A 14,483-nucleotide genomic window follows, 5' to 3' on the forward strand; every position below is an offset into this window, starting at 1 on the left:
ATCTTGGAACGGGGCAGGCATCCCCTAAGGAGGTGCGGGCAATTGCTAGGCGATGTGTACAAGCTCAGTCCCTCGTGCTTCTGGCTCCTGACTTTATTTATTTAAACAATTTTAGTGACACTGTTCAGCGAGGATCAAAGGAGAGAGAAACTGTGGCTCAGAGCTCCTCGTACATGCTTGGCGCATGGAGCTGGCTCAGCAGACGGCGCCATGGCAGGGGGCAAGGGAGGAATAGATGAAGGCAGGGACTGGTGCCCAAATGGTAAAGGTGAAGGGACCCCTGACCATTAGGTCCAGTCGTGGCCGAGGGGTTGCGGCGCTCATCTCGCTTTATTGGCCGAGGGAGCCGGCGTACAGCTTCCGGGCCATGCGGCCAGCATGACTAAGCCACTTCTGGTGAACCAGAGCAGTGCACGGAAATGCCATGTACCTTCCCGCCGGAGCGGTACCTATTTATCTACTTGCACTTTGACATGCTTTCAAACTGCTAGGTTGGCAGGAGCAGGGACCGAGCAACGGGAGCTCACCCTGTTGCGGGGATTCGAACCGCCGACCTTCTGATCGGCAAGTCCTAGGCTTTGTGGTTTAACCCACACCGCCACCCAGTTCCCTGGTGCAACAAGGCTTTTTAAAGGGTTAGGAACATGGGAAGCTGCCTTCATAGCAAGTCAGAGTATTGGCCCATCTTGCTCTGTATAATAAGTGGCTCTCTAGGGTTTCAGACAGGGCATGTTCCCAGCCCTACCTGAAGATGCTCGGGATGGGACCAAGGAACTCAGAATGCAAGGCAGAAGCTCTGCCACTGGGTTGCGGCCCTCCCCATACATGTTGGTTCCTAACAGACGCAGGTCCCTAACAGACCATCAGTCAGGTCTGGGTCCATGGGCCAGGACTTTTTCTAAGCTGGAACTCAGTTCCGGCACCTCTTGGGTGGGCGCCATTGCCATTATAAGAGAACAAGGGACGTGTTCATGCGGAGTTCTAGCACCTTATTTTCTAGAAAAATAGCACTGCGTGGAACATATGGAACACCCCTTTTTTGAATGCCCCCTCCCCCAGGGTGCAGCACAGTGCTAAATGCGTCATAGCAGGCATGGGGCAGTAATGGTCCTTTTTATTCACAATGGAGGAGAGGCTTAATAATTTCCTTCCAAGCCACGGTGCCATTAAAAATCACACACATACAAACACTTATTAGCGTTAAAGGAAAATCTCTCATTGACGCAAGCAACCAGGATCATGCAATGACACATGTGCTCAAAACTGGAGCAGTGCCCTTTGAAATTAGCCTGCCCAAGGGTCCCAGGATGGCAAAATATGAGCATCACGTTATAAAGGGTGCAAGGTACTACAGGCCAAAGCACAAGGAGACCTCAGGCCTTCCGAAATGAGAGCTGGGCACCACAATGCAAAAGCATTAGCAATCAACCGTTCTCCAAAGACTCCAGAGCTAACACGAAGCTCTGCTGCCCTCTCCTGGGATGTTAAGAGAGATGCTATACAATCTGAAGTAGAGGCTTAAACAGGAACGCCCATGGTATTGCCCACCTCTGCCAGGAAGGGGAGAATAGGCAAATTCAGGGAGGATATGTTTTATCAATGGCTACGGGTCGTGGGCACCATGCCTCTGATTTCAGCTCCTGGGGAACAGGAGTCGGAGAAGGCTTCTCAGAGACATACAGGTGGCTGCTGTGAGAAACAGGATGATGGTGGACCTTTGGTTTCACCCAGCACGTTTCTTCTGGGCAATCTTTTGAGGGTCACATGCAAGAGGCAAAACAATATGTGTACGTCTGTCTTTGTACATTAAGCTAGTTTCTACAGTCACATACACACTATCCTCCAACCAGAGAAGCAAAAGTTCATGGACACATTCCAGCTGGCAAAAAAAACGCCCAAGATGTGAAGTAGGACCCCTGAGGGATGTGGCCAGGAAGGAATTTCAAGGGCCGGATAGAAAGCCCTAAAGGTAAAGGGACCCCTGACCATTAGGTCCAGTCGTGGCCGACTCTGGGGTTGCGGCGCTCATCTTGCTTTATTGGCCGAGGGAGCCGGTATACAGCTTCCGGGTCATGTGGCCAGCATGACTAAGCCGCTTCTGGCAAACCAGAGCAGCGCACGGAAACACTGTTTATCTTCCCGCCGGAGCGGTACCTATTTATCTACTTGCACTTTGATGTGCTTTTGAACTGCTAGGTTGGCAGGAGCAGGGACCGAGCAACCAGAACTCACCCCGTCGCAGGGATTCAAACTGCCGACCTTCTGATCGGCAAGCCCTAGGCTCTGTGGTTTAACCCACAGCGCCACCTGCATCCCAGAAAGCCCTAGAGGGGTGCATATACCCTATTCCTGAGCTGGACCTGAGATTCCCTGCCTCCTCCCGGTCTTCCATAGTGTTCATTTCTATTACACCCACTCATGGGATTGGTTCCACAGAAATTGATGTAGATTAACCCGTCCAAGCACAGTTACTGTGGACAGCTTTCAGGAAACGGGAGCTTTGAACTGGAGCAAGATTGACTTTGTGTTCCACCTTTCAGGACTGTATCCTTTAAAACTACATCCTTAAAAACCAGGGGCTTTTCCAAACTCAAAACTATGTTTTTAAAGTACAGCTGTTTTATAAATAACTTGCCCATATTTTCGACAGAACTACATCTCAAGGTCAGGTGGACAGATTTCAAGCGTGTCGGATCTACTATAACCCTGAGATCTATCAACCAGAACCAAGGACAAAAGGCGTCCTGTTAGAATTAAGGAAGTGGGTGCCTCTGAGCACATTCTGAGCCTAGGAATTTGTTTTTCAGTTCCAGAACTGAACTGAGCTTACAGTCCTTTCACTACTGATTTTAGCTTTCCTCATTTCAACAGCCCAATTTAGGTTGGAAAAGTCATTTAGTTGTTACTATTGTTAAGGGAGTTAGAAACCATTGCCAATCTACAGCAAATCACCCTGGGATTTGCCCGTAGATTCTGATCTACTTTCTATGCAACTGTACCCAAAGTAATAGGTGCATCATGGGAGGGGGGTTTTCAGCTACCTTGCCCCCTGCCTTTGAAAGCCTTTTAAGAAGCTGCTTCAGAAGAGCGACTGTCAGCAACACTATGGAAGGTTTTCTAGGACCAAGGGAAACCTGCTAAGCTCCCTTGTTATTTTTGCTACTACCAGGAAGTGCAAAGGTGTTATTATAATCTTGTTATATTTATAGAACTGAAAAGTTGTTTCTTTATACATTGTTATATTTGCTATTATGTTGTCATTTCATTATGTTATTAAGAAATGGTTCTTGCAAAGGTTGATGTTGAGATGTCTCCATGTTTTCTTTGTCATAAGCCATATTGAACATGGTTCTATTTATAAATATATAAGCTGATGATAAACTGGAAGTTGAGGAATGAGGAAATTAAAGATGTTATGAGAAAATGGGACCGAGACCTATATGATTGAATTGGAGAAACGGAAAGAGCTCTGGACAAAAAACTTAAAATTTACGGCCTGCTACTTAATAAGGGAAAATTTCATGAAAATGAAATACAGGTGGTATCTAACCCCTGTTAAGTTGACTAAAATAAACAAATCTCACAACAATAATTGTTGGAGGTGTAAAAACCAAATAGGAACTTTTTATCACATGTGGTGGTCGTGCCCAGAGATAAAAAAAATTCTGGGACATGACTTACGAGGAAATAAAAAAGTTATTGAAAATCACATTCTGCAAAAAAGTGGAAGCATTCCTTTTGGGAATCATGACAATCAATATCCCTAAAGATAAAATAAGATTATTCCTTTATACGACATTGGTGGCAAGCGTCTTGGTGGCTAAATATTGGAAAGAAAATCATATACCCACCAAAAAAGAATGGTTATGCAAGCTGACCGAGTACTTGGAACTCACAAAGCTAACAGATGTATTAAGACACAAATCTAATACAATAGTTAAGAAAGAATGGGATCATTTAAACAACTACCTGATGAATTAAGGTTCAGCACCTAAGATCTGGTTGTGCCTAGAATAACACTGCAAAAGCAATAGTGTCCTGATACCAAGATGAGGAACCAATGGAAATACAGGAAAGTATCTTTACTAAGAACAATGAACTGTTGTGGTATTGGCAGAAGTCTTTATTTATTGTTTTGTAGATAGCTTTGTATGTAGTTCTCTGTGTTTTAATTTAAGAATCTGTTTGTAAAATATTAGTTTAACAATGAGTGATTTACTGTTATCTTATACACACACACACACACACACACACACACATATACACACACACATTCTTTTTTCTCCTTTTTTCTCTTTTATGCTTCTTTCTTTTTTTCTTCTTCTATATTATAATTTTACTTTTCCTTATTAATTTTTGATTTTTTGATTTACTTAATGTGTTTGACAACTGTAAGTTTTGTTCTAATTGCTTGTGTTTGCAACATAATTCAATAATAAAAAAGAAAGAACTTTTTGTATGAAAATGAAAGAAGGAAGGAAGGGTAGCAGCCTAAGCTGGTCCCACTGAACTCACTAAGTGAGCATGCACAGGACTGCACTGTTAGTCTGGATCCAACCCTAGGTTTCTAAGAACATTGCCTGTATTTGAGTTTCTTCCTGATGCTCTGTTTTGCCCCTTGCTGCTTCTCCTACCATGAGTTCTCCGGTGCTTCCCAGAGCTGATACGAGAGCTTGTCTGGCTGCCCTGGCTGCTCCAGTCTGCTGAAAAGCTAGATGGCTGCGTGGGAGTGCTGTGTGCTTGTTGTAGCTCTGGAAGAGATAAAGACATTGACACGTGCAAGTCAGATCAGCCTTGATTCTCATTTCAACTAACAAAGGAGATAATTGTGGCACGCTATATCGTCTTCTTTCTCGATAAGAAGTGCCACTTTCAATTTTTAAAATTGTTTTAGGCAACTGAGCCTGTAGTAGTTCCCATCCAAAATTTTCTTTCAATCCTTTTGTTAGTGCATTTGTATTGTTGCAATGACTGGACAACCATCTTTCGCTAGGAAGATTGCATGTTAATGGATCAAAATGACTGGTTGATGATTTATCGGTGGGGGCTGATGGCTGGGAGATCTTTGTGTGTGGAAAAAACTGCATTTTTACTGAAGACTTAAGGTGGTTTCAGAAGTGTGGTGTGTGTTTTTTAATTTATTACCAGTGTTTTTTAAAAGAAAGAAAGAAAGAAAAAGAAAGAAAGAAAGAAAGAAAGAAAGAAAGAAAGAAAGAAAGAAAGAAAGAAAAAAAGAAAGAAAGAAAGAAAGATGCAGGTACCTTGAAGTTGCTACAGTAAGTGTCACACTTTTATCCCCCAGAAAAAAAAACTGCTTATTACAAAAAAAGAGGATATGTGTTTGCATAAAATCAGCACATGCGAATTTAATATGTATAGAAACAAATTTAGAAATAATAATAATAATAATAATAATAATAATAATAATAATAATAATTTATTTATATCCCACCCTCCCCAGCCGAAGTCGGGCTCAGAGCGGCTAACAGCAGTAAAATAATACAACATTCTAAAATCAGTTCATTATAAAATAAGTTCAAATCAAATTAATGGCAACCATTGGGCTAGAGTTCTGTGAGGATTGCCAAAGGAGGGGGTCAGACTGCGCCTTGGCCAAAGGTCTGGTGGAAGAGCTCTGTCTTGCAGGCCCTGCAGAAAGATGTCAAGTCCTGCAGGGCCCTAGTCTCTTGTGACAGAGCGTTCCACCAGATTGGAGCCACAGCTGAAAAAGCCCTGGCTCTGTTTGAGGCCAGCCTAACCTCCTGTAGCCTAGGACCTCCAAGATATTTTTATTTGAAGATCGTAAGGTCCTCCGTGGGACATACCAGGAGAGGCGGTCCCGTAGGTATGAAATAATAACTGTCAGTTGCCTGCCCAGGTGATACCTGATGACAGGCACTTTTGAGGCCCCTGCTATCTCTTATTACAGCTCTTTATCTCGGAAAACCTTTCTAATAGAGAAGGGATGGGGAGCCTGTGGCGCTTCCAAACGATGTAGGTCTACAACTCCCATCATCCACCATGACCATTGGCCATACTGGCTGGGGCTGATGGGAATCGGAGTCCCACGACATCTGGAGGGCCAAAGGTTCCCCATCTTTGTAACAGAGGATGCAGGAACGGACGGCAGAGCCGGCTCAGGACATTTTGCTGCTTGCGGCAAAAGTGAAAATGCTGCCCACCTCCGGCTGCCACTGGTCCTCCACCCTAGTGCCCCCCGATGTTGCCACTGATGACAATGACTCCTCTGCTGTGCCCTCCCCCCCACCTCTGCTGCCTGAGGTGGCCCAGGGATGCCCCAGCATGCTGAAGGTAAAGGTAAAGGGACCCCTGACCATTAGGTCTAGTCGAGGCCAACTCTGGGGTTGCGGCGCTCATCTCATTTTATTGGCCGAGGGAGCCGGCGTACAGCTTCTGGGTCATGTGGCCAGCATGACTAAGCCGCTTCTGGCAAACCAGAGCAGCGCACATAAACGCCGTTTACCTTCCCGCCAGAGCGGTACCTATTTATCTACTTGCACTTTGAGGTGCTTTCGAACTGCTAGGTTGGCAGGAGCAGGGACCAAGCAATGGGAGCTCACCCCGTTGGGGGAATCGAACTGCCGACCTTCTGATCGGCAAGTCCTAGGCTCTGTGGTTTAACCCACAGCGCCAGCCGTGTCCCAATGCTGAAGGTAGGAGGGGAGAAAAAAGGGGGCTGGAGAGGAGGTCAGTTGATGGACCAGTGATGTAGTAGGAAGGGGCCTTCAGTGCACATTGAAACCTTCCAGGAAACTAGAGGGGTTTTCTCATAATTTGTTCTGGAGGCACAAGGCCTGATTTGAATGCAAAGGCCAAAGTTGTGGAGGTCCACACGGATACCAAGCGATGGGGGTGCCCCTCAAAGCTGCCAGGCTTGTTTCCCAGCAATCCCACCCACCTCGTCCTCAGCAGAGAAGGCCACCGTCTCTGCATCGCTCCCGGCAATTAGCAGCTTCAGCAAGCAAATTAGGTTTTCTATTAGATTCCGCGAAAGTCACGGCATTCAATTTGTACCTGAACTTTGCAGATGATTCAATTAGGGCCTCCTGAGAACCTCAGCCTCCCTGGGGGAAGGGCAGGGAGATGCTGGCATCATGTAGAGGAGGAGCTGAGCTAAGGCTGTTCCCCCACCCCCAGGAATCCGTATGACATTTAGAGGTGGACAATCCCTTATCTCAAGACTCAGGACATTGGAAGCTGCCTTATTCTGATGTTTGGTCTCTCTAGCCAGGGATGGGGAATCTGCGGTCCTCCAGATGTCGTTGGATTCCTACTCCCAACATCCTTGACCATTGGCCATGCTGGCTGGAGATAATGGGAGCTGGAGTCAAAAACTTCTGGGGGCCCCAGACTGGGAAGATCTGTTCTATGGCAATACAGTGGTACCTTGGTTTAAGAACAGCCCTGTTTACAAACAATTCAGCTTACAAACTCCGCAAAACCGGAAGTTGCGTCCCGGTTTGCGAACTTTACCTCGATCTAAGAATGGAATCCAAACTGTGGAAGGGCACCAGTGGCAAGAGGCCTCATTAAGGAAAGTGCACCTCGGTTTAAGAACGGTTTTGGTTTAAGAATGGACTTCCGGAATGGATTAAGTTTGTAAACCGAGGTACCACTGGACTCCTGATGCTCATGATTGTGGCTACCATTGCCAAATCAGGGAGTTCCCATGAGGAGCAGCTCTATGCAAGTCTAGGCATGTCTGCTCAGATGTGACCCCCATGGAATTCAGTGTATTCAGGGAGTCTATATAGGATGGTAGCCGAAGTTCTAAGGCTGAGATGGGGAACAAGAATCGGGGGTGGGGGGTGGGGGTGGGAATTGTACTCCAACAACATTGCCAGGGCAGAAGACAAGTTCTCTTTCCCCGGGCTCTACTGAGAAACATTAACAATGTGTAGAGTGGGAAGAATGTGGAGTGGGCCAATATGCAAAATTCAGAAAGGCGTCAGCATGCCAGGGGACGGGGGGCGGCGGCTTACATACACACCCTTTCCTCTCTCTGCAGTTCATTCATCACACATTCACAAAGCCCAGCCTTACACCTTTAAAACTATCATTATTATTTGATTCATATATTGCCCTTGACCAAAACATCCCAAGTGTAGAACATTAAGAACACATTTTCAACTGCTTTTTCAAGTCTCTGTGTGTGTGTTTTTTAAAAAATGTTTTTAACTGTTTTTATGTGTTTTTTGTGGTGGTGGTATTTGGCTACTTCTGTTTATATTTTGATTGTGTATTTTGTGTTTTTATGTTGCAATTTTATCTTGTGAACCCCCCTGAGACCTGAGGGTGGCATATTATTATTATTATTATTATTATTATTATTATTATTATGTGCTTTTTTATTAAAAAATGTTTAGAGGTACTCTCATTCTCCTACTCATATTGAAATACTTCTCCTCAATGAGGCAAAACTTAGATTCACAAAATGGTATGCGTACCCCTGCGTACCCCCAGGAAAAAAGCACTGATAATAAAAAAAAAAATAATAACAACAATAATAATATGGAGCATCAATAATAATAATAATAATTTATTATTTATACCATGCCCATCTGGCTGGGCTTCCCCAGCCACTCTGGGCGGCTTCCCAAATAAATAATATAAACATAATAAAAAGCATAATGACAGTAAGGTAAAGGTAAAGGGACCCCTGACCATTAGGTCCAGTCGTGACCGACTCTGGGGTTGCGGCGCTCATCTTGCTTTATTGGCCGAGGGAGCCGGCGTACAGCTTCCGAGTCATGTGGCCAGCATGACTAAGCCGCTTCTGGCGAACCAGAGCAGCGCACAGAAACACCATTTACCTTCCCGCTGGAGCGGTACCTATTTATCTACTTGCACTTTGACGTTCTTTCGAACTGCTAGCTTGCAGGAGCTCACCCTGTCGCGGGGATTCAAACCGCTGACCTTCTGACCGGCAAGTTCTAGACTCTGTGGTTCAACCCACAGCGCCACCCTACACTAACTAAACAGATTGTAACCTAAGCTTTTGTGCACCAAAATCCACTTGAGATACATGCTGTGATCATCAGGTGCCAGATATCCATCTATCTATATTTTGGATGTAAAGAGCAGGGTGTCCAAAAGGGCATGAGATCCAAGGAGAGACAATGTTAACACTCCACAGACCCAGTAACACTTTGTGCACAGTGCAGTCGGCTCAAGTTCCATCAAAACTCTGCTCCTAATAAAGACTAGTGATCTTTAAGGTGCCACAACTCATTTTCACATTTGCTGCCGCGGAGCTCCCCCTCTGGAGTGAAAATATTGATAGCTAGAGACCTACTGTCGGTGGTTATTTAAAGACACTATCTCAGATTCAGCCCTCCTTACGTCTCTGCACCCTTCGGGTTTCCCGCTGCCACAGATGTGATGCCTTTCTCTATGTCATCCCTGTGTCTAACTCCCTAAATAATCTTACAGTCTCTACAAGACACCCTCTCCACAGGGAAATTCGTTTCAGGCAGTAAACCTGAAATTAACATTAGCGGAACAGCTTTGCAGTAAAATAAACTGCCAAGAGAACTTGTAGATTTTTGTTCCTTGGAAGAAAAGGTTTCTGCTAGGGATGTGGGACTACGGCTCCGTGGTAGACCATTACCCTTGAATGTAGAAGGTCCCCAGTTCATTCCCAGGCATCTCCAAGCAGCTCTGGGAGAGATACCTGTCTGAAATCCTAGAGAGCTGCTGCCAATCAGTGTCTAACCTGCCATTCTCCAGACGTCATTGGAATCCAACTTTCATTAATGCCAGCCAGCCCAGCCAATGGTTTAGGACAGGCATAGGCAACCTCGGGCCTCCAGATGTTTTGGGACTACAACTCCCATGATCCCTAGCTAACAGGACCAGTGGTCAGGGATGATGGGAATTGTAGTCCCAAAACATTTGGAGGGCTGAGGTTGCCTATGCCTGGCTTAGGAGGATGTGAGCTGTCATCCAGACCTACACTGGCTCCGAGCACAATTCAAAGTGTTGGTGCTGACCTTGAAAGCCCTAACTGGACTCGGTCCAGTAGACATGAAGGAGCGTCTCTACCCCCATCGTTCTGCCCGGACACTGAGGTCCAGCGGCGATGGCCTCATGGCGGTTCCCTCGCTGCGAGAAGCCAAGTTACAGGGAACCAGGCAGAGGGCCTTCTCGGTAGTGGCACCCGCCCTGTGGAACATCCTCCCACCAGATGTCAAAGAGAACAACTACCAGACTTTTAGAAAACATCTGAAGGCAGCCCTCTTTAGGGAAGCATTTAATGTTTCATAGACTATTGTATTTTAATATTTTGTTGGAAGCCGCCCAGAGTTGCAGGGGAAACTCAGCCAGATGGGTGGGGTATAAATAATAAATTAGTAGTAGTAGTAGTAGTAGTAGTAGTAGTAGTAGTAGTATTAGTATTATTACCCAACAAATTGTACAGGCTCATAGGTTAGCTGTCTCTGGTGTAGACAACAGTGAAGAGGATGGCTCAATGGTCAGACTCGGTATAAGGCAGCTTCCTATGTGGTCTAGAACTTCCTCCAGAACCAGGGGTCCAGTTAAGTAACCTACTGCTTCTCTTTCATTCAGAAAGAGAGGGGACTCTTGCAACTTTTAACAGCTGCACGACACAATCAATCAGGCAAAGCTGTCCTAGCAGTCAGATGCAGTGAAGGCCCTCCTTCGTGTGCCTCCTACTCGAGAGGTCCGGAGGGTGGAACACGAGAACGGGCCTTCTCTGCAATGGCTCCCCATCTGCGGAATGCTCTCCCCAGGGAAGTATGCCTGGCGTCTTCACTATACACCTTTAGGCGCTAGGCAAAAACATTCCTTTTTAACCAGGCCTTTGGTTGATCTATTTGACATCCTATACCCTTTTAAAAGGGATGCTGGTGGCGCTGTGGGTTAAACCACAGAGCCTAGGACTTGCCGATCAGAAGGTCAGCGGTTTGAATCCCCGCAATGGGGTGAGCTCCCGTTGCTCGGTCCCTGCTCCTGCCAACCTAGCAGTTCGGAAGCATGTCAAAGTGCAAGTAGATAAATAGGTACCGCTCCAGCGGGAAGGTAAATGGCGTTTCCGTGCACTGCTCTGGTTCGCCAGAAGCGGCTTAGTCATGCTGGCCACATGACCTGAAATCTGTATGCCGGCTCCCTCGGCCAATAAAGCGAGATGAGCACCGCAACCCCAGAGTCGGCCACGACTGGACCTAATGGTCAGGGGTCCCTTTACCTTTACCTTTACCCTTTTAAAATGTGGCTCTTTTCGGGGGGGCATGTTATTTCATTGTTGGTTTTGTTCTGATTATATATGTTGTGATCTTTTCTGTGAACTGCCCTGAGATCTCCGGGTATAGGGTGGTATATAAATAAGAATAAGGATAAGGCTAAGGATGAAAGCTTTTAATGTTTAATAGGTTATTGTATTTTAATATTCTGTTGGAAGCCACCCGGAGTGGCTGAGGAAATCCAGCCAGATGGGCAGGGTATAAATAATAAATTATTATTATTATTATTATTATTATTATTATTATTATTATTATTATTGAAAGAAGCATCATCTGCCCAACTACTAATGGTGATGCAGCTGTTCAAGGCTCATGAGTTCTGCCAGAAAAAAATTTGGCAACCTTGTTTCACAACTCTTTCTATATTATGATGTCATAGGCAACTCCCAGACAAGACAGAGAGAGAGAGAGAGAAAGAGAGAGAGAGAGAGAGAGAGATGATGATGATGATGTCTTACCTTTCTTGCTATTTTTATCGCAGGATCCCTGAGGTATAAGATTTGGAGATAGGGAGCCCTTTGCCATCCGTGGCCCTGGACGTGCTGCTCCCCTAGTACTGGCCAGCCAGGGGTTCGGGCTGTAGTGGGGCATGAACATCTGGTCCCCGTTTTGTACCAGTTCCATAGCATGCAGGCTGGGGCTGGCAAGGTGAGGCGGTGGGGCATTGTAGAAAGTTTTCAGGTCCTTCACGGGAAGATCTACATAGAGTGCCCCATATAGGCTGCTGCTCCTACTATCAGCCACCAAAGGAACAGTTTGGATGCGGGAACCTTGGCTCTGCCTGTCGAAGGATGCTGCTGTGAGGAGGGGGGCAAGGAAAATGCAAAAAGGAGGGGCCAGTCAGGGATGGAGCAACCTACTTAGTTCATAGCTGTTTTGCACGTGTTGATTCATAAGTCCATTTTGCCCCATTACTGCAATAATCTGATTTTTTTTAAAAGGAATCTACAAAAAGATCATATTTAAATATGTATACTTAAATGTCCTTAAATGCATTTTTAAATGACTCTCATAGTATGCATTTCCAAAAGTTTATTTTATCTTTATAGTACACATTTTACCATATTGGCCTGAATATAAGCCATACCCGCAAATAAGCCACACCTTTAAAATTTGGTGGGAGGAGGAGTCAATACCTGAATATAAGCCGCTCCCTTAAAATTGGGTTACATGTTGAAAATCGCTGTGGTTGATAGAATTGTAACTCCAAGCCAATTTAAGCCTTTGATCTTGCAAGCCTGCAAAAGTTACCGTACAATCGCTAAAATTGCAAATCACTGTTCAGTTGAACACAATTCCTCAGGTGCTCACACCCGTAAATGACAAACGAACAGTCTCAAATCAGCAATAAAACATTTTTTTTGTTCTGTTTTACCATATGTCTGTTTCAGCAGCGATATCGTAAAAGCCGATTTTTGTAAGTTCATGAATTTATGCTGCACTTTAACTTTTCACGGTTGGAATTTTGGGCGAAAGTGAGGCTTATATTCGGGCCAATCCGGTATATGCATTTAGATATGTACCTCAAAATTCAGAGACGTGCAAAATCCAAATAACTCTAGAATGCATGGATGGGCAGGGTCCCAGAGACAAGATTGTAGCTACCTTGGCTCCTTCTCCAGCCCTGATTCTTCCAGTATGGCTGCTGAAATAAGCCATGGTTTGGCTCAGTGTGTCATCCAAATCAGGGGTCATGGTTTGTTTCACTCCAGAAAACCTGGAGTGAGCTGTAACCATGCCTTGTTCCTGGGTACATGGTTTGTCTGGAGTGAGATCCCCAGTTCAGACAACATGCTAAGCCGAACCATGGTTAAGCGCAGCAATAGTACAGCAGGAAGAGGATCAGGGAGGAACCAATTCCAGGAACCTTGCATTCACACATCTGCACTAAGCTCTCATTGCATGCAAACCAGCTCAATGAATGAATGAATGAAATAATACTGCCAGTGGATGAAGGTGGCAATGAGCTAAGAGTGGAGGTTTGCAAGGACCGCTTTGCTTCTTTCAACAATAATATAATTCTTTATTATGGCTGCAGATCAATAAATTAAATACAGAAATAAAACATACAGCTTGTTAAAACAATCGAAAACAGATGGGATACTATTATACTTTTCCCCCATCTCTCAAGCCAACAGACAATTTCTCCTGATCTGTATTGAAGTCAGTTTTTTTTTTTTTTACAACCTTCCCAGCAGCATACGAGTGAGCATCCCTTAAGCAGATGGAGACCAGATCTTCAGATCTTCCTGGGAGAGTGCTTAATAAAAGGAGAATCATCCGCTCTCTCTACACTCCCTATACAGATTGCAGTACAGAAGAACAGGGTCAACAGGTCCTATTGCTTCAACTCCACACAAATGCAACTGTTCATAAACCCAAGGCTTGGTGAATCGTCAACTTAACAGTGCAAAAGGCAACTCGCTGAAATGAGCAAGGATAAATGCTCCCCTATACCTGGGCAACAACCATACTGTAATAAACAATATTAAAACCAGATGCACAGTTCCACCCAAAATTATGCACCTTACTTGTAAAGAACAATATTCTCAGGCTATCTTGCCAAATGTTCTCCAGGGTGGTCAACGTGTGAAATTCTCTAAAAATTTAAGGAGCAGAAAAATTCCCAGGAAATGGACCAGATTGTAAATTTCAGCAAAATTTCAGCAAGCTCTAAGCAAAACTAAACCACCACCTGCTGTTGTGAAGGGACACTTACTAGACTTGTGGGATTCCTGGTTATCTTTGGGTTCAGTCCACAGGAGCTGACTGCTCAAGCTGCTGCTGGTGCTGTAGTTCTTGGAGCCTGAAGTTGACTTCCATGTGTTGGAAAGCCAGGGAGAATCACTACAGTCTACCCTACAGTCAGAGGGGAAATAGGCACACCTTCATAGATGCAAATCTTGGTAGTGTGGCAGACAGACTCATTGACTAAACAGAGAGACAGAAGACTATGAAATCAGAGAAGGACATGACACGACTCTGCTAGTAGCTTGATCATTCAAACCTGGCAGGTGTCTTTATTTGCACACACAGGACTAGTGAGCTGCAGAAGTATATACCTCAACCCCGCCCCTTACAAGAAGACTAAACATATATAGAGACTCTTTAGAGACTCTTGAGAGTCCCATGGACTGCAAGAAGATCAAACCTATCCATTCTTAAGGAAATCAGCCCTGACTGCTCACTGGAAGGACA

At 45.1% G+C, this 14,483-nt stretch overlaps 1 protein-coding gene across 10 annotated transcripts in view; it reads right to left on the reverse strand.

Moving 5' to 3' along the window:
- The window catches only part of ROBO4 (roundabout guidance receptor 4), a 104,713-nt gene that overhangs the window by 40,710 nt on the left and 49,520 nt on the right, over nt 1-14,483 (reverse strand). For 5 of the 10 annotated variants that reach the window (XM_083588362.1, XM_083588355.1, XM_083588353.1 and 2 more), the window contains exons 13-15: nt 14,005-14,144; nt 11,744-12,082; nt 4,635-4,751 (exon numbers count right to left, since the gene is read on the reverse strand). In XM_083588362.1, the coding sequence (XP_083444488.1) occupies nt 4,635-4,751; nt 11,744-12,082; nt 14,005-14,144 (596 nt within the window). The remainder of the gene's footprint in view (nt 1-4,634; nt 4,752-11,743; nt 12,083-14,004; nt 14,145-14,483) is intronic. The other 5 variants (XM_083588356.1, XM_083588354.1, XM_083588361.1 and 2 more) reach the window with 1 other exon arrangement.

Source organism: Podarcis filfolensis (assembly GCF_964270895.1).
Source record: "Podarcis filfolensis genome assembly, chromosome: 15".
NCBI classification, from domain to species: Eukaryota; Metazoa; Chordata; class Lepidosauria; order Squamata; family Lacertidae; genus Podarcis; species Podarcis filfolensis.